At 35.9% G+C, this 21,420-nt stretch overlaps 1 protein-coding gene across 1 annotated transcript in view; it reads left to right on the top strand.

Annotated features, from left to right (window-relative positions):
• LOC148949249 (charged multivesicular body protein 7-like) overlaps positions 1-21,420 on the top strand; it is a 109,111-nt gene that overhangs the window by 22,710 nt on the left and 64,981 nt on the right. Inside the window, exon 2 of the mRNA XM_089092892.1 lies at positions 9,200-9,357. Within this exon, the coding sequence (XP_088949018.1) occupies positions 9,200-9,357 (158 nt within the window). The remainder of the gene's footprint in view (positions 1-9,199; positions 9,358-21,420) is intronic.

Raw genomic sequence — 21,420 nt, 5'->3', positions numbered from 1 at the left:
TTTTCAGCTATATAAATAATTCTAATATGCTGAAAAATATCATTATTTGTGGAGACTTTAATGCCCACAGCCTTTTGTGGGGGAATAAACCAGCTAATAAAGCTGGTAAGTTCATTGAGTGTATGACTTCAAATAATAATGAATTAGCTGTTGCTACCCCTCCAAACCTGAATGCATATTTCAACCCCAAAAGTGGCAGTTTCTCTACAATTGACCTAAAAATTGTGTCTTTAAATATTTTGAATAAAATTTATATAAATAAAATTGATAGTCTATGTACTGACCACTTTGCCATAGTTTGCTCCCTAAACGAACATGCTGAAACCCTATCACATACCTCCAAATATATCAACACTAAAGCAAATTGGCCTATGTTCCAAAATAAGCTAAATGATGAAATTACAAGTTTCACCAAAAATTCATGCATTTCAAACGCAACAGCTGACACACATGCCGAAGTTTTGGCATCTTTACCAATAAATACAGTTAATCATGCTATCCCCAGGACAACACCCAGGAAAACCTTCCCTAAACATATTCCCAAAGCATGGTGGACAAATGAGTGCCAAAATAATTGGAGAACAAAAAAGGCAGCTAGGAGAACATTCTTAAAAAAAACATCACCTACTACATATTTGAACAAATTGCAAGCGGAATCTAATCTAAAAAGGACCATAATAAATGCTAAATATAACTACTGGAATAATTTTGCAAATAATTTCTCCAGAGAAACACATGAGCCATTTATACATAGGGTCATAAGCCGCATCTGTGGGAAAAAGACTTCCCCCAACCCACTCCTGTATGAGCTTATACATAATAATACCCATTATGACAATGATAATGAAAAAGCTAAGCTATTTGCCACTCTTTTTGTTAATAAGCTAACATCAAAGAATTGTAGCAAAATGTCCAGGATCCTTGCCCAGGATCCGAGTATATAACCAGCCCATTTTCAATCCAGGAAATGACTAATGCAATACATCATATTAGGACCAAGACTAGCGGCAGCTATGACAATATACACCCTACCTGGATAAAGAATCTCACCCCTTCATACAAACAGGAACTTCTAAATTGTTATAATCATGCTTGGGCTTCATCTATGTTCCCCAATATCTGGAAATGTTCATCCCTCCTACCAATCCTAAAGAGGAATAAACCCAAAAATAACCCTGAGTCTTATAGGCCCATAATGATTACTCCTGTGATGGGGAAAATAATGGAGAAAATGATATATTACCAACTCCTCTGGTTTGTTGAAAAAAATAATAAGATCCCTCACACTCAAACTGGCTTCAGGAAGCACCATTCCTCAACAGATGCTTTCATATTGTTAACAAATGCAATAAATGAATCATTCTCAAAAAATAATGTCCTAGTTGCAGCTTTCCTAGATTTTGAAGGGGCATATGACAATGTGAACCACCAAATCCTTTTAATTAAACTTGCAAACCTTGGACTACCCCCCAAGCTAGTATCTTTTATAAGATCTTTCATAGAATTGCGAAGTTTCATTGTTTGTGTTGGTTCAGCCTCTTCACCCCAAAAGACAATAACCAAAGGCCTTCCTCAGGAAGCAGTCCTCAGCTGCCTCCTCTTTGCCCTATATCTCTGGGACATGAACCTCCCCCTCACGAATCCACAATATGCTGATGATCTGGTACTATGGTCATCTGGCGACACCTTTGAGATTGCACAGTCAAAACTGCAAAAGTCACCTTTCCAATTTGGAAAATTCTCTCAACATTCAGGTTTACCCATTGGACCTACCAAGTCAAAAATAATCCAATTTCACCAAAAGCGAAATCATGTTAATGCAAGACTAACTCTAAATGGAACAACTATTCCAGAAGATAATCGTATCAATTACTTAGTTCTCACGCTTGACCAACAACTTAATTTCCGCCTCCACATTCCAAACTCAATAAAAAAATGCTATAGAAAAACAATTTTACTAAAAAGACGTCTTTCCACACCCTGGGGATGTAAGGAGAAAACCTTACTCCAGTTTTATAAATCACATATAAGACCCCATATTGACTATGGGCTCATTGTCTATGGTGCTTGTGCAAAGACCCAGATGCAAAAAATTGAAACAACACAAAATGATATAATACGTCTCATATTTGGTCTTAGGAAACCCACAAGCACCATGTTTCTGCTTATGGAGAGGGGATTAACAACAATAAGGGAGAGACGTAGGTTTCTCTTGATAAAACATCTTACAAAAATTGAATCAAATAGCTCACACACCCTACATAATTGGTTAAGAAATCCAGCCATGTATAGAAGCATTGCAGATGAGTACACCATTATTCAGATGAAGTTCCTTATACCCGCAATGTCTATGGCACGTACTTTCCCCCAATCCTCTCCATGGAATTGGTCAATCCCCATAATAAATACTGATTTCTCAAAGTGGAATAAAGATTTAACCCACATCGCTTTTGTCCAGAAAAAAATTGCTGAACTTAATACAATTACTTATAAAAACCATTTCCAAATCTTTGTTCATGGGTCCAAAATGAACGAGAAGCTAGCAAGTGGCGCCTTCCTTCCTCACCTGAAAATTGCAATGGGTGAGAAATTGTATAATAATGTATCTATAATGTCTGCAGAGTTAAATGCCATAATCATGGCATTAGAATACCTTATGGAAAATAAACCCTTGATTACTAATTCAAATAATATTATAGTTTATTCTGACTCTTTATGAAACCTTGAGTTGCTGTCTTCAGCTCCTCAGTATAAGCTGGATATTGACACTTATCATTGTCATAGTATTATAGATAATCTTGCTTCAAGTGGCATAAGAACATATCTACAGTATATTCCTAGCCACTCTGGTATAAGTAGTAATCATCAGGTTGATGAAATAGCAAAAAATGCAATAAATATTGACCAGCCAAGTGGGAGACCAATCCCCATTAGAGATATTTACCGATGGAGACTATCAGATATTATGTTTAATAAGAAAAATCCTACTCTTTCCCCCTTTCCCAATAAGTATTTTTATAAAAGTTATCATAGAATTCGTTCTGGAACAAATGGACTAAACTTTCTTGAGCCTAGCCGACTATAGGCCTTCCTGCACACAGAGCACAGAAATCGATATCTATCATCTTGTATTTGAACTCCTTGAGTCGAAAGATCTACTGAAAGATATCTGAGAATATCTAATAAATAAGAGACAACCAAGCCAGTAGCTCTGTAGCCCACAGAGTGAAGCAAAAGGAAAAGGGCTAAATAGTATCAACTGAAAAGCCCGCCTGCTGTGAAATAGAAGAAGAAGAAGAAAGATAACAGTGGTCAAATAGGGCAACCTGAAAATAACTATGATAAATGAACTAATATCTTTTATGAATAATAATTCCATCAATATTGCTTGCCTCCAGGAAACTCATTTAACCCAAAATCAACAAATTAAGTCTCTGGGATACACTATCCTGAGAAAGGATAGATCTTCAGAGAGAAAAGGAGGTGGTGTAGCTTTATTAGTTAATAATAATATAAAATTTTGTGGCATCAATTTTCCAGATTTTGAAAATGATGTTGATGCAATTGGTATAAGTGTTTGGCTGAATAATTTAAAAACCTACATAATAAGCTTTTATAACCCTAATGGCCAAACTACAGATGCCAAGGATTTCTTTAATTATATAAATAATTCTAATATGTTAAAAAATATCATTATTTGTGGTGATTTCAATGCCCACAGCCTTTTGTGGGGGAATAAACCAGCAAATAAAGCTGGTAAATTTATTGAGCATATGACTTCAAATAATAATGAATTAGTTGTTGCTACCCCTCCAAACCTGAATACTTATTTCAACCCCAAAACTGGCAATTTCTCCACAATTGACCTACAAATTGTGTCTTTAAATTTTTTGAACAAAATTTACATAAATAAAATTGATAGTCTATGTACAGACCACTTTGCTATAGTTTGCTCCCTAAATGAACCTGCTGAAACTTTATCTCATACATCCAAATATATCAACACTAAAGCAAATTGGTCTATTTTCCAAAATAAGCTAAATGATGAAATTACAAGTTTCACCCAAAGTTCATGCATTTCTAACACAACAGTTGACACACATGCTGAAGCGTTGATATCTTTACTAATAAATACAGCTAATCATGCTATCCCCAGGACAACACCTAAGAAAACCTTCCCTAAACAAATTCCTAAAGTATGGTGGACAAATGAGTGCCTAAATAAATGGAGGATAAAAAAGGCAGCTAGGACAGAATTCATAAAAAAACCAACACCTACTACATATTGAATAAAATTACAAGCAGAATCTAATCTAAAAAGGACTATAATAGATGCTAAATATAAATACTGGAATAATTTTGCAAATAATCTCTCCAGAGAAACAAATGAGCCAATTATACATAAAGTCATAAGCCAAATATGTGGGAAAAAGACTTCTCCCAACCCACTCCTGTATGAGCTTATACATAATAATACCCATTATGACAATGATAATAAAAAGGCTAACCTATTTGCAACTCTTTTTGTTAATAAGCTAACATCAAATAATCAAAGCAAACTGTCCACAATTCCTATGAACCCTAGTTGCCAACCACGCCCAGGATCCGAGTACATAACTAATCCATTTTCAATCAAGGAATTGAATAATGCAATACATCATATCAGGTCCAAAACTAGCAGTAGCTATGACAATATACACCCTACATGGATAAAGAATCTCACACCTTCATACAAAGAAGAACTGCTAAATTGTTATAATCACGCTTGGGTATCTTCTAGGTTCCCCAATATATAGAAATGTTCGTCCCTCCTACCAATCCTAAAGAAAAATAAACCAAAATATAACCCTGAGTATTATAGGCCCATAATGATTACACCTGTGATGGGGAAAATAATGGAGAAAATGATTTATCACAGACTCCTCTGGTTTGTTGAGAAAAATAACATGATCCCACTCACTCAAACTAGATTCAGGAAATACCACTCCTCAACAGATGCTTTCATTTTGCTAACAAATGCAATAAATGAATCTTTCTCAAAAAATAATATCCTAGTCCAATATCCTAGGCAGCTTTCCTAGATTTTGAAGGAGCTTATGACAATGTGAACCACCAAATCCTTTTAAATAAACTTGCAAACCTTGGAATACCTCCTAAGCTAGTATCCTTTATTAAATCCTTCATAGAAGTGCGAAGTTTCATTGTTTGTGTTGGTTCAGCCTCTTCACCCCAAAAGACAATATCCTGTTGCCTCCTTTTTGCCCTATATCTCTGGGACATGAACCTACCCCACACGAATCTACAATATGCTGATGATCTGGTGCTATGGTCATCTGGCAACACCTTTCAGATAGCACAGTCAAATCTGCAAAAGTCACTTTTCCAGTTTGAAAAATTCTCTCAACATTCAGATTTACCCATTGCACCCACCAAGTCAAAAATAATCCAATTTCACCGGAAGCGAAACCATGTTAATGCAAAACTAACTCTAAATAAAACAACTATTCCAGAAGATAATCATATTAATTACCTAGGTCTCATGCTTGACCAAAAACTTAATTTCCTCCTCCACATTTCAAACACAATAAAAAAATGCTATAGAAAAACAAATATACTAAAAAGACTTCTTTCCACACCCTGGGGTTGTAAGGAGAAAACCTTACTCCAGTTTTATAAATCACATATAAGACCCCATATTGACTATGGGCTCATTATCTATGGTGCATGTGCAAAGACCCAGATGAAAAACTTGAAACAATACAAAATGATATAATACGTCTCCTATTTGGTCTTAGGAAACCCAAAAGCACCAAGTTCCTGCTTATGGAGAGTGGATTATCAACAATAAGGGAGAGACGTAGCTTTCTCTTGATAAAATATCTTACAAAAATTGAATCAAATAGCTCACACACATTACATAATTGGTTAAGAAATCCAGCCATGTATAGAGGTATTGCAGATGAGTATGCCAATATTCAAAAGAAGTTCCCTGTACCAGCAAAGTCTATTGCACCTACTTTCCCCCAATCCCCTACATGGAATTGGTCATCTCCCATAATAAATACTGAATTTTCAAAATGGAATAAAGATTTAACCCCCATTGCTTTTGTCCAGAAAAAATTTGCAGAACTTAATACAATTACCTATAAAAATCACTTCCAAATATTTGTTGATGGGTCAAAAATGGATGAGAAGGTTGCAAGTGGTGTTTTCCTTCCTCACCTGTAAATTGCAATGGGAGAGAGACTATTTAATAATTTATCCATAATGTCTGCTGAGTTAAATGCCATAATCATGGCATTAGAACACCTTAAGCAAAACCAACCTTTGATTGAAAATTCGAATAATATTATCATCTATTCCGACTCTTTATCAAGCCTTGAGTTGCTGGCCTCAGCTCCTCAATATAAGTTGGACATTGACACTTATCATTGTCTCAGTATTATTGATAATCTTGCTTCAAGTGGCATAAAAACTTACTTTCAGTACATTCCTAGCCACTCTGGCATAAGTGGTAATCATCAGGTTGATGAAATAGCAAAAAATGCTATAAATATTGACCAGCCAAGCGGGAGACCAATCCCAATTAGAGATATTTACCGATGGAGGCTATCAGATATTAATTTTAATAAGATTAATCCTATCCTTTCCCCCTTTCCCAATAATTATCTTTCTAAAATTTATCATAGAATTCGTTCTGGAACAAATGGACTAAATTTCCTTGCATTCTCATATAAGCTTTCTAATTCAAGTGGTTCAATTCCCCTGTCCCCTCTTTGCAGGCATTGTAATATGAATAATGAAACAATTGACCATTGCCTATTTGAATGTAATATGCTGACGTCTGCACAACATACCTCGCTTTGTAAACTGTTAAAATACTTCAAACACCACAAAATCCCACTATCAGCCAAGAGCTTAGCCAACTATACCTGCACACAGAGCATAGAAATCGACATCTATCATCTTATATTTGAACTCCTAGAGTCGAAAGATCTGCTGAAAGATATCTGAATATATCTAATAAATATGAGGCAATCAAGCCAGTAGCTCTGTAGCCCACAGAGTGAAGCAAAAGGAAAAGGGCTAAATAGTTATACTGAAAAGCCCGCCTGCTGTTAAATAGAAGAAGAAGAAGGGCTCTGAAGCATGGGCGCTCCGAAAAGCAGATGAAGATTTGCTAGATGTTTTCCAGAGAAATTGCTTATGGATTGTTCTGGGTACCTGGCTGACTGACCGTATTTCAAACAGTAGGATGTACGAAAAACCACCTGTTAGCCTCATTTCCTACCTTAAGTGCAGCAGTGTTATTCTTGTGCATAGCACTAAGCACTTAGTGTATTTGTCTGGTATACCATAAACGGATCTTACCTTTGACTCAGATCCTTTTAGAGTCAGAACTAATGCTCATTATCTATAAAACTGAGGACTAAAGGTGTTTGGTAACTCAGGCACTTCTCAATTATTGACCTAAGCGTGAAAATTGGGTCAACACATCCTCTATTTTTTCTAAAAACACACTGTTTTTCTCTTATAACTTTGTCTACAACATGTCTCAGTATAAAAAGTATCATATTACTATTTAATTTGCTACCTACAGAGACCAGGGTGATGCCTCAATAATTACCACACTCACTCACCTTTCTTATACAGTGGTTTAAGTAGGGTTTTCCTAAAATTGGTTTTTTCCCCTTTTTCAGAAATCATATTCATAATCTGCAGTAACTTATTTCTAACTTCAGAGCCACCATATTTAAGAAACTCATTTACCACGTATCAGCACCTGGGACCTTATTATTTTTTAACCCTTTTATCACTGTTGCTAGCCATTGGGTGTTTAATTTTAGATGAGCAGAAATAACAGAGAAGGTAGGAAGTAATTTGGCATCAAAGTAGTAATCTGAGGGGACAGTAGCCATGGGTAGAAAACCGAATCCGTCGTCGTAGGAATTACTCAAGAATATTTTATTTGTTAATGCATGTTCTCTATTCGTTTTGTTAATGTATGGACTCCCAAGGTTACATGCACAGACTCTACTTTTAAGAGCTGAGACATTACAATGTTTTGAGATAAAACGTAAATCTGGTCAGAGAAGCGTAAAGCTGTTCAGAAACGACAACACTATGATTGTCTCATCAGCTCTAGCAGAATTATATTTTATTTTGGGGGGGGGGGGGTAAGTGCAACATTGATATGGAAGAGAAAAAGGGCAGAAGCCAAAGATTTAAAACCTGTTACCATTAGACAAAAATAAAGTATGTTATGCATTGCTTGTTATCTACAGGATTTTTGGCTAGCTTTCTTTTGCTTTATGCTGCTCTTTTTTATGCTGTGTACTCCTTTTTCCTTGTTTTTGTTAAGATATCTGGTAAAGTTGTCAGAGACTTTACTAGGTAAAGTGTTTGGGAGGAGGGGGGCAATGGATCTTACCATCTGGCTGGTCATTTTTACCAACTAATCTGAGTAATATTGGTATCAAAATTGCTTAATTTTGAGTTTTTACTGACAGAGGCTGATCTTCTTTTGTTTATTTTTTGTCATATTTTTCTATCAGCCCATGTGCTCTAATAAAAAAAGATAGTAAAATTTTAAGGCTTTTTTCTTTGTTCTTAAAAGCATGTTCAGTTTTAATGAATCAATCCATGTTCCTAATATATATTATCTCGAGAGCCACCACACCCGAGTGGCAAACGGTGGGCTAGATAAGTTGTTTTGACCGAGTTTTTCAAGATTAATGCTGACTTTTTAAAGTGAGAATTCATGAACATTCGGAATTGTGCCTCAAGGCTCCTGGTAATGTTGCCGCACACCCTCCTTGGTTGTACCAGGAAGTTTTTGCTGTGAAAGCTATGATGGAAATCTGCAAGCATATCAAGTACTATTCTTATGCAATTCCCTATGCCATCCCTACCAGATTCAGCAGCCTGAGAGTAAACCATTGTTGTCTAGCTAGATGATGTAGATAATGCTTTAAATTGTCATTCACCAGCCCAGCCTTAGGGGGAGGGTCCAAGGTACAGCTAATATTTTTGAGCCCACGATTTTTCTAGCGAGGAGCTCCTTTGAGCTATTATCAGGACTAAATACCCTTCAATTCTCCCGCCTTGTGTTCTGTTGTGGTCACCAGAGTGTTACAATGTTTAAGACAATCTGTTGTGGCTGTCTTTCCTTGTTTATTAAAAGAAACAAATCTTCCAGGATGCTGAACACAAGTACAAGTTCTGGTCCAATGCAGTGAAGAAATGGTACGAGGCAAATGATTTGAGTTCCTTCACATTTGAAGATGCTAAAGATGCTTTTAGGAAAAAAGGAAGAGTGCCTGCCTATCTAGGAGAAACTCTATCGCGTATGCAAAGGTTTGAACTCTTTAAAGTATTAATTAAAAAAAAAAAAAATCCGAAAAAGAAGTTTTTCAAAGAAGTAAAGGCCATTTTAGACTTAAGATCAGCAGATACAAATACCTGTTCAAACTCATACTCAAAACCACCAGAAATTACTATTAAAGAATAAATGAAACCCAAAACGAACAGAAATTAAATAAACAATCATAGCAAAAATAATACAGCAGGTAATAATATAAATGAATAAATAATCTAAAAGCAAGAAAAGCAATAAATAAATCTAAAAGAAACTCAAAACAAACAGAAACTAAATAAAGAATCAATGCAAACAAAAGTACAATAGATACTAATGTAAATGAATAAATAAATCTTAAAACAAGGGAAACTAAAACTGAATATACAAATCAAGCTTGAAACGAATAAGATCATTAAAACAAGAGTTTGGGTATTGCATCTCACTGTAAAAGTCTAAAACCTACTGCGTCATGGCGCTTTATTGAAAACAAATTGTATTACAAATATTTTCTTTTGTACTTAATATTGAAAATAAACATTAAAATTACAGTAAACTTTAGAACTGATGAGCTTTCAGCAATAAATATCATTATACATAAAATATTCAGTTTAATTTATTACATCTTTCTAAAATTGTTCAAGACCCCTAAAATTATCCCCTTCCCTAACTGTAAAAACCTAAAGCCTACTGCGTCATTAGCACTTCACCGAAAACGAATTATATTACAAATATTTTCTTTTCCAGTTCTCAGAGCATTGAAAATGAAAATAAAATTGCAGCAAAATAAAATCTTGAACTGATGGGTCTTTCAACAATTAGTATCATTATAGCCTATATCAAATATTCAATTTGATTTTGTTTATGCTCTCCAAGACTGTTCAAGACAGATACAGTTTTCAGTGAAGCGCCAATGATGCAGTAGGTTTTATACTATTGCAGTGAGAGAAGGAGGCGATACCCAAACTCTTGTTTGTAGTGATTTTTGTTCGTTTCAAGCTAATTTTAGTTTCACTCGTTTTAAGATCTATTTATTCATTTACATTAGTATGTATTTTATGTTTGTTTGCATTGATTCTTTATTTAATTTCTGTTCGTTTTGAGTTTCATTTATACTTCAATAGCAATTTTTTTTTCGTTTAAGCTTGATTGGTATATTCAGTTTAAGCATTAAATTGAATATATAATTTATGCCCACCAGGGCATAACTAGTAGCGCCTGCCCCTGGACCTTGGGGGGTTGTGTCGACACCGGAGTGTTTGTTATCTGACCTATTTCTATCGGATGCATTTAGGGAAAAGAGGTGTTTGGGGAGGGGGGGGGGGAAATAATTGTCTTCTGATCTCTTTTGATTCTTAAAAACTGAACTAGAAGTTTCAATTTCCAATCAAATGAGCTCTCTCTGAAGTTTATACGAGCATCCCTTACATAACAGCTGTATTTGCCCGCCGGGCATAACTTACAACGCATACCCCGGGCCCTGAAGGATTGTGTCGACCCAGGAGTTTTCATTATATGATCTTTGAACAATTTTAAAAAAATGGCTCTCTCAAAGTTCTTATCGGATGGGGTTGAGGAAAATAGGGCGTGGAAGGGGGGGGGGCTAGTTGCCCTCCGATATTTTTAGACTCTTAAAAAGTGAAAAAGAACTTTCAAATTCCAATAAAATGAGCCCTTTCCGAAGTTTATATGAGCATCCCTTCCATAAGAACCATATATGCCCCCAAACTATTACTTATAATGCCTGCCCCCGGGCCCTATGTGTCGACACAGAGGTTTTTCTTATCTGACCTTCGAACTATTTTTAACGAAATGGCTATCTCAGGATTCTTATCGGTTGGGTTTGGGGAAAAAAGGGTGTGTGTGGGGGGGGGCTAGTTGCCCTCGGATATCTTTTGACTCTTAAAAAGTGAACTAGAACTTATAATTTCCAATCAAATGAGCATTCTATGAAGTTTATACGAGCATTCCTTTCATAAGAACCATATACGCCTCCAGGACAACACTTACAACGCCTACCTCCCGGGCCCGGGGGGTTGTGTCGACAGCGGTGTTTTTGTTATCTAATTTTAGAACAATTTTTAAAAAAATTGCTATCTCAAAATTTGTAGCAGATGGGCGTGGGAAAAAAAGGGCTAGTTTCTCTTCAGTCTCTTGACTCTTAAAAAGTTAACTAGAACTTTCAATTTTCAATCAAATGAGCCCTCTATGAAGTTTATATTTCATTCCTTTCATAAGAACCATACATGCCTTTAGGGCATAACTTAGAACGCCTTCCCCCGGGCCCTGGGGGGTTGTATTGACACCGGAGTTTTTTGTATCCGACCTTTGAACTATTTTTAACAAAATGTTTATCTCAAAATTTTCATCATATCGGTTTGGAAAAAGAAGGCATGTAGGGAGGGGGGAAGGGCTAGTTGCCCTCGGATCTCTTTTGACTCTTAAAAATTGAACTCCAACTTCCGTTTTCCAATCAAATGAGCCCTCTCTGAAGTTTATTCGAGCATACCTTTCATAAGAACAATATATGCCCCAGGGCATAACTTACAACGCCTGCGTTTTCGCTATCTGCTGAACAACCTTTAACAAAATGGCTATCTCAAAATTTTTATCGGAGGCATTTGGGGACAAAGGGGCGTGGGGGGGGGCTAATTGCCTTGCAATCTCTTTTGACTCTCAAAACTGAACTAGAACTTTCAATTTACAATCAAATGAGCCCTGTCTGAAGTTTTGACGAGCACCCCTTCCATAAGAACCATATATTCCCTCAGGGCATAACTTACAACGCCTGCCCTCGGACCCTGGGGGGCTGTATTGACCCCGTAGTTTTCGTTATATGGTCTTTGAACTATTAAAAAAAAAATGGCTATCTCAAAGTTCTTATCGGATGGGTTAGAGGCAAAAAAAGCGTGGACAGGGGGGGGGGGGGGCTAGGTGGCCTCCGATCTTTTTTTACTCTTACAAGTGAAAAGTGAATAAGAACTTTCAATTTCCAATCAAATGAGCCCTCTTTGAAGTTTATATGAGCATCTCATCCATAAGAACCATATATGTTCCCATGTCATAACTTACAACGCCTGCCCCTGGGCCCTGGGGCTTTTGTCGACACCAGAATTTTTGTTATTTGATCTTTGAACTATTTTTTACAAAATGGCTATCTCAAATTTTTTATCTGATGTATTTGGGGAAAACGGGCTTGGGGGGGGGGGGGCAGTTGCCCTCTGATCACTTTTTACTCATAAAAAGGGCACTAGAAAGCGCACTTTATCGGATGAGTTTGGGAAAAAAGGGCGTGGGGGGCTGGTTGTCCTCTGATATCTTTTGACTCTTAAAAAGTGATCTAGAACATTCAATTTCCAATCAAATGAGCCCTCTCTGGAGTTTATACGAACATTCCTTCCATAAGAACCATATATTATTATTATTATTTATCGGAAAACCCGTCATACAAAAAAGGAAAAGACGGAGCAATAAGCAAAACAAAAAAAAGCAATACACATAAGCTTAGGAGTTATACGTGTGGTTTGTAGTGACGAACGCTGGAGCTAAGATCTAAATCAGCACTTAGAACAAATTACACAAAACGAGAAAGAAAAACACAATTATACACTGCTCTGTAGGTACGCGACAGGTTTCTTTTCTTTTTTTTTAGGCTCCTAAATACTGAACAAACATAAATAATATGAACATCAATATGCCCCCAGGGCATAATTTACAACGCCTGCCCCCGGGCCCTGGGGGTTATGTCGACACCGGAGTTTTGTTATGCGATCATTGAACTATTTTAACAAAATGGCTATCTCAAAATTTTTATCGGATGCATTTGGGAAAAAAAGAGCGTGGGGGAGGGCTAGTTGCCCTCCGATCACTTTTTAATCCTAAAATCGCACTAGAACTCTCGATTTCCAATCGAATGAGCCCCCTTTGAAGTTTATACGATGACACCTTCCATATGAAGTGCCTTTGGGGGAAAATTAATAATAATAAATAATAATGAAACATTGGAGCCGCATGGCCTTTACTATAGAGAACGCTATAGCGTTGCCTCTGATTTTGATACAAGTTGACATTGTTAAAGAACAAATTTTATTTTTTCGAAATTTGTAATTCAGAGTTACCTATAAATTTTCTCCTGATGGCGTATCTTGGAGCATATCTTCACACATTGGGCAGGAGGAAGTAATAAAAGCAATAAAAAAATAAAGAGAGAAAAACCTAGGAAATATGGATGTAAACAAGTTTTAGAATATAGTTTATGGTTCTGCTAAAGGGAGTAAAGCCAGGTTACCAGATACATTATTACTTTTGGTCTCAAGAGTGAGATCTAGACAAATTTATAAGTCTATAAATTACTCTTGTGAAAACCTCTTGGAACATTATGGTCCCTTTAGTCCCCTGTCCTGGTAAACCGCTATACAAAAACAGAACAAGAGGCAGAACCAAACACTTAAAGCTAGGAAAGTTAATAATCAAAACTAGACCCCGGCGCCGCGCCGATGAGGGAAGACCGGCGGCGGCGGGGCCAAAAACAGCGCGCCACGCCGCGCCGCCGACGGTGCGATCAATGTTGACGGCAAACATTAATGTTTTTATCAGTCTTTCTCAAATCACAGCTTAAATTTACAACAGATTCGAACCTAATCATGAGTTCAAAACTTTACAAGTCGCTGGCTGGAAACTGGTCTTCTTCGTTATTCATCAAAAGAAGAAGAAATCTGGTGGAAACGAAATGGCTGTGGCGTTTCAGAACCCTTGCATAATACGAGTAGTTGAAGTATCCATTAGCTATGTATTCTTAACATAAATAATTATCAAAATTAGTAGTTTTTTTCATCGAACGTTACTTCATACAAAACTTCGAATATCGTATCACAAAATTTGTCAGTTATCTGGGTAACAACTTTGAATAAAACTTTGAACTTAGAAGCTTAATTTTGTCATCATGCTCTTTGCCTATATCTATTTTGTCACCTTTAAAACAGTTGAAATGGGCGACTTTGATATTGATTATTTTTTTGTTTTTTTCTCTCTTTTGGATTCCTAAAAAGCCTTCTTGTATTAAAACTGGTTTTTAATAACAACTTAAAAAAAATATATTTTAAAGTTTTTTTTGGCTCCTTTATAGAATATATGTCATGTAGGTTAAAGCTGAACTGCTGCTTTTTATTGCTTTTGGCTGCTCTTTTGGATATTATTCATTTTTTCTTTTGGGGATTCATTCCAAATTATAAACTGATAAATACCTAATATCAGTCAAACTATAAACTGTATCTAAAAGGAGTAAATTAATCAAATTGAAAAATACATGATGAACACTTCACACGAGAACACTTCAATTACAATGAAACAAAAATCATTTAATTGTTTATTCGGTATGAAGAAAAATAAAGTGCCAGCTATTTTCTTAGGTAAAAAAGGAAAAGCTCATCCGTTTTAAATGTAATTAAATAAAATATTAAGCAGACTGAAGTAGCTCCAGGAAGATGTTGAGATTTTCATCCTAGTTCGTCGCTTTTAATCCAAGCAAAATGTTAGGACAGTTATTGAGTTTAAGCTTTGATTTCCAAATGCTCACAAAAATTACCAAATTTAAGAAAGTCGCAACAATAAGTCACCTGTGGTCAAAATATTCAAAGACTCTTCTTTGATCCCCACTCAGACTCAAAGCTTCTGCTATGGTCATTTCCATGGAAATCTCCAAAGAGTTTCTTTTTAAAATAGTTTTCAAGCGTAGTTAGGGGTATTTAGCCTTTTTTTGCTTTTCTTCAAAGCTTTGAAAAAGTGTTATAATATTCCAAATGTTACATTTGTTATATTTGTGCATATTTTTGGTAATCATTTGTGGGGTGATTGAATTTTTAAACCACAGTAGATACATAAGAACGTTGCAACATCTAGTACCCTGAGGTCATAAGACTGTCAAAGACTCCTCCTTGAACCTCCCAAATTGAAAGCTTTTATTATGACCTGGCCTTTTAATGTAACTTGGGCACTGGACCAAGGGCGTCATTGTCACTCGAGCGCAACGTTAGGTGGGGATGTCGATATCGCTTTCGCCACACCAATTCGTTTTAGTGTGAATCTGCCTAGTACTTATGAATGAATGTTTTCAAAGTAAACCCGTTTCATCAATAAGAAAAAAAAGACGGGTTGGACGCATATGTCCCTTTCCCTTTGGAGAATAAAACCATGCAAGTGCTGTATCAAGTATAACTCACGAAAATCTTGTTAATTTTTGTCAACTTTTCAACTTTTTGGCATCCCTGCTTTCAATAAAAAAAAAAAAAAATCAAGGTACTATCACTTAAATATAATAATTTCCTATCCCCCCCCCCTCTGGATACCATCTTGATAGGATACCGTCTGTGCTTTAAATAAAAAAAAAAAACAATTAACTTATTGGCACTCCTGCTTTCAAAAAAAAATCGAGGTATTATCATTTAAATATGATAGCTCACAACCCCCCTCTCTGGATACCACCTTGATAGGATGCCGTCTCTGCTTTAAGTTAAAAAAAAATAACTTTTTGGGATCCCTGCTTTCAATAAAAAAAAATCGAGATATTATCATTTAAATGTAATACCTCCCTATCCCCTCTCTCGATACCAACTTGATAGGATACCGTTTCAGCTTTCATTAGAAAAATAATTTACTTAATAATTAACTAGGTCACTATATGGCTCAAACAAACACGCAAAATAACATTAAACAGCTTAGTGCTCCTTGAAAAGAAAAAATGAGGGTATAAGTAAAGGGGTACAAAGACAACAACAAAAATGTCGAAATTATTCAGATATACCTCAAATTATTGGAAAACTGAGTCATAGATTCGCCGTGACATTCAATAAGATCCAAAGAATCAAATTAAAAGGGAGCACACACAAAAGCCAAATTAGGCCAGTAGCCTGTGAGAAATCGCAAAATACCCAAGACAATGAACAAGTCCCAATGGGGGGCCCGGGGTCTATCAAAATATTTCAATGGTTTCCCAGAGAATTTGATATCATTTTCTTCTGTCTCCACTTTAAATAAAAAAAATAATTATCTTTTTGGCATCCCTGCTTAAAAAAAAATGAGGTATTATCATTTGAAAATGATAGCCCCCTATCCCCCCCCCTATAAGCAATCATTTACAATTTATTTATTAATCATATTTTGGGGGTAACCTTCGGTTCGTTCTTTTATTCGCTAACCTTGTACATAGCTTTTTCTCTAGCTAAATTTTGTCTCAATAAAAGGTTTTTTTTTTGGGGGGGGGGGGGAGTAAAAGTGATTAAGAATGAAGATTTTATTTTATATAAGACGTTCAAAAATTTATTATTAAAAATTAAAAAAAAATTAACAAAAAACAGCAAAAAAAAAAAAAAAAAATCTGCAAACGTAAAAATAAGTTTTTTAAAAACTCTTTGGGCTGTAAATTTAAAAATACAACCTAAGGCGTACGCGGTTTATTATTTAATGCGTTATATAATTATATTAAACTTGAAAATAAAATTCTTGACTACGAATGATGTAAGAAATAGCGATGGGGAAACTGCATTCGAAATGATTTAAACTCATTTCATAAAGACGATACTTTTTTTTGTCAACATTTTAAAAACTGTGTATATTGTAATATTTGCAATTGCATATTGCATCTTTCTGGTTTTTATACAAAGTAGCAAAAGAGACGAAAATTAATGAACACGAGAGTAGTGAAGAATTATGGTATGCAAAGCAATATTTGGCAGGGAAAGTCACTGGTGATAAATCGCTAGGGGTGACACCGTGATTTTCGGGGATTTTGGGAACCAATTTTTTTTTCGGGGAAATACCCGAAAATTCGGGGATAGTGCAAGCCCTGCTTGATTTCTAATCCGAAAAATCGAAATACTAAACCACAGGAGAAGGAAAAGCTCTCGCTTTGCGGTTAGCGCACTAAAGAATTGCCACAAAATTAATTTAAAGTCCACTAAACGCCGCCGCCTATGTCGACGGTGGCACGCCTGTGGCGTTACGACACTTCGGCGGCGTCTAACCGGGCCTCTCGTCGGCGGCGTTCGGTTGATCTGCCGGCGCGGCGCCGGGGTCTAATCAAAACAGTTCGTGGTAACAAACAGTAAGTAAGGAGCAAGTCGGCAAAATAGTAACCAAAAGTCTAAAATAAAAATTGATAACAATAGATACATCAAAAGAATTGGATTTTTATGCTAATTCCAAATAAATAAATTCATTAAGTAGTCTACTCCTCAACAACTACAAGCCTGAAAAAATTTGCCCTGATTTTTGGAAAAAGGTGAAAAGAACTGTAAGTTATAAAATTTGCCCATTGTTCACAAATAGTATTTGTTATTGGAAAATATATGGGGGAAGTTTCTTGGGGAAATTTCCTTCTGGGGGGGGGTCCACAGGGAGAATCCTGTGGGGAGTAAATTTTCAGGGGGTGTTTCCCCCAAAAAAATTTACACGGGAGAGGGGGATTTCCTCTGGTGATTAAAAAAGTTTTTTCAAATAAAAGTAAGGAGCAACATTTAAACTTAAAAGAAACAGAAATTATTCCGTATATAAGGGGGACAGCCCCTCACTCCACCCTTGCTCTTTATGCTAAAGTTTGACTTTTTGTCGAAATTCTTTAAGAAATAATACTGAAACACAAAGTTCGTTAATTTGAATGAGAAGTACTTTAAAAGAGCTTTAAGACTTTAGCGTGAAGATTGAAAGGATCTGTTTTTGTGTCTACTACCATTACTTTCTTTACTGTAGTAAAGATCCTGACAGTACCTGAAAGAGGACCTGACAGCAATCGAATTTTCCTTGGCAATTTGAAGATAATTGCCTTGGCAATCGAATTTGCCTTTGCAATTTGAAGATAATTGCATTGGCAATTTGGCTTGGCAATCGAATTTGCCTTGGCAATTTGAAGATAATTGCCTTGACAATCGAATTTGCCTTGGTGGATTTGAAGATAAAATAGAAGTGTCCTCATTTCGAGGAATAATTGTTTTACTTCTGTCTATTTTTGGGTTAAAAAATTTGTTCTTCTTGGTGAGGCACCTGTATTGAAAGGGAATAAAAGCTTCCAATTTGTTTCCTGTTAAATTATACTAATGTTATTCTTTACTATTTAGGCGTGTGAAGTTTTTTTTTTTAGAAATTTTGCAGAAATTCTGAAGAATAAATAAAATACTTCTGGGAAGTTTGCTTTTGGTCTAATATTCCAGTCACATATTCAATTAGCAGAGTTTTTACTATTATATGTTTTTACTATTATAACTTTAATAAATAAAATAATATTTTGATTACTAAATATCAGTATATGTATATTAAACTGACAATGAACATTCATTTGTATTTTTTTCAGTAAAGTGCAAATTATGACCAGACCTTGGAATGGCATAGTGGTTATGAGCCGAGCTTATGTTAATTTCTGCTCGTTATGATTTTGCCTCGTTTATTTATTGTTATTTCTGTTCGCTTCGGGTTCGATTTATTTATCGATTCTGATTTGAGGTAGTTTCACGCTTGGTAGATGATTTGATTTTATTTTTGCTCATTTTTTGTTTAATGGAGTTCTTTACTTTTCTTTGAAAAACTTCTTTTGTAGAAAAAGTTTTTTTAATTAATTTCTGTTCGTTTTATATTGACATAGTCTTTTCAGGGAAAAAAGAAAATAATACTTTAAATCTTTTCGTTTTTTAAGAATTTATAGTTTGGCCTGCTATTTCTATGCTGGAGAAAAATTGTCAGCAACTTTTAACAACATACACCATTTTAAATATCTGGACACAAATAGTAGTGTTTAATTTTGTTTCATACCTCCTCTAGTTGACCTGAAAGGGAAAACTTGATACCATTCACAAAAAAATCTGTCTACTTTTTTGATAGCTTCGATACACTTACGCTATTTTGATTTGGTTAGATTTTAAGAGCAGAAGTAGCCCCGAAAGTTTGAACATAATACCCTCAGTCGTTCTTGGGATACTGCTGAGATGCCTTATTGGGAATTAGCATTAACACAGTGCATTTTGATTTAATCTTAAGGCAAGATTTAGTTTTTAAACATAATGAGCAAATGGGAGGGTGGGCGTGGGAGGGGAATTAGTTTTCCTCCAATCACTTTCGACTATTAAAAAGGGCATCCGCCCTTTCTATTTTCAAACGAATAAGCCTTTTTCGAAGTTCCTACGACAACTCCTTCGATACGAAGTGCCCTGGTCTAAACAACAACAACAACAAAAAAAATAATACATTATACCCACATCGATCTTTACTATAAAATTTCAAGCCTTCCAATCACTTTCGACTATTAAAAAGGGCACTAATCTTTAGATTTCCGATCGAATGAGCCCTTTTTGAGGTTCTATGACAAAGGTTTCTATAAACACCTTATATGCCCCCAGGGTATAAATTACAACCCTTACCCTAAGGGCTGTTAGGGTGGTTGTCATACTCTAAGACCTAATTTCCAGAACTTTCAACTATTTTAAACAAAACGGCTGTCTCAAAATTTTGATTGGATGTGACTGGGGAAATGGTGGGCGTGAGAGGGGCGTTAGTCGCTCTTCAATCACTTTCAACTATTAAAAAAGGCACTAGCCCTTTCAATTTCCAATCAAATGAGCCCTTTTGAATTTTTTACGACGACGCTTTCAATGAAAACCTTAAATTCCCCCAGGGCATAACTTAAAACCTTTGCCATAAGAGTTGGGGGTTGTCATTATCAAAGATCTGATTTCCAGAACTTCCTGCAAGGTTGACCAAAAGGACTATCTTGCATTTTTCATCTGCTTTACTTGGTGAAAGTGTGGGCGTGAAACGGGGGTTACATATACTACATTTCCTTTAAACTAATCAAGGGATAACCATCCTTCCAAATTTCCAATTGAATGAGCCCCTTTTGAAGTTTTTACGACAACTCTACTTATAAAAACCTTATATGCCCCCATGGCATAACTTACAACATTTACCCTGAGCGCTCTGAGGAGTTTGTCTTACTCAAATATATCATATTCAGAATTTTAATCTACATTATGCAGAATGATTACTTATAAACTTCGTTTGGATATTTTTGGGGAAATGAAGGGCGTGAGAGGGGGTTTAATTGCTCTCCACCCACTTTCGACTATTAAAAAGGGCAATTTAAATTTCCAATCAAATGAGCCCTTTTTGAAATTTCTACAACAACTTTCTATATAAACCTTATATGCATCCAGAATAACTGACAACCCTTACACTGAGGGCTCTGATGGGGTTATCATCCTAAAAGACCTAATGTCTAGAATTTTCGACTAAGTTGAACAAAATTAATATCTTAAATTTTTGATTGGATGTGTTTCGAGAATTAGGTGGCGTCAGAGGGGGGTTAGTTTGCCTTCAATCACTTTTTACTATTAAAAGGTCACTAGCCCTTTCAATTTCCAATTGAATGAGTCCTTTTTGAAGTTTCTACAGCATCGCTTTCTATAAAAACCTTATATGCCCCCAGGGCTTAACTTACGACCCTTTCCCTGAGGGCTGTAGGGGTGGAGGGGATGTCATCCTTAAAGACCTCATTTCCACAACTTTCAACTACGTTGAATAAATTGGCTATCTAAAAATTTTGATTGGATGTGTTTGGGGAAAAGGTGGGCGTGAGAGAGGGGTTAGTTGCCCTTAAATCACTTTCAAAGCTATTAAAAAGGGCACTAGCCCTTTGAATTTCCAATCGAATGAGCCCCTTTTCAAGTTTCGACGACAAAGATTTCAATAAAAACTTATATGCCACAAGGACATAACTTATATTCATTGCGCTGAAGACGTTGGGGGGAGTGTCCTAATCAAAAGTATATTTTCCTGAACTTTAAACTGCGTGGAAAAAAATAGCTATCTCAAATTTTGGATCAAATTTCTTTGGGGAACTAGTTGGCGTGAAAGGGGTTTTAGTTGCCTTCCAATCACTTTTGACTATTAAAAAGGGCAGTAGCCATTTCATTTTCTAATCGAATGAGTCCTTTTTGAGCGTTCTATAAAAACCTTATATCCTCCAAGGGCATAACTTGCAACCTTTTCACTGAGGGAGGGCTGTGGGGGTTTGTCACCCTCAAAGA

The sequence above is a fragment of the Artemia sp. Qi Xiang Cuo genome, chromosome 8, assembly GCF_049724085.1.
Source record: "Artemia sp. Qi Xiang Cuo chromosome 8, ASM4972408v1, whole genome shotgun sequence".
Classification (NCBI taxonomy): domain Eukaryota; kingdom Metazoa; phylum Arthropoda; class Branchiopoda; order Anostraca; family Artemiidae; genus Artemia; species Artemia sp. Qi Xiang Cuo.
The sequence above is the reverse complement of the archived record's forward strand: the minus strand, read 5'-3'. Positions and strand labels throughout refer to the sequence as shown.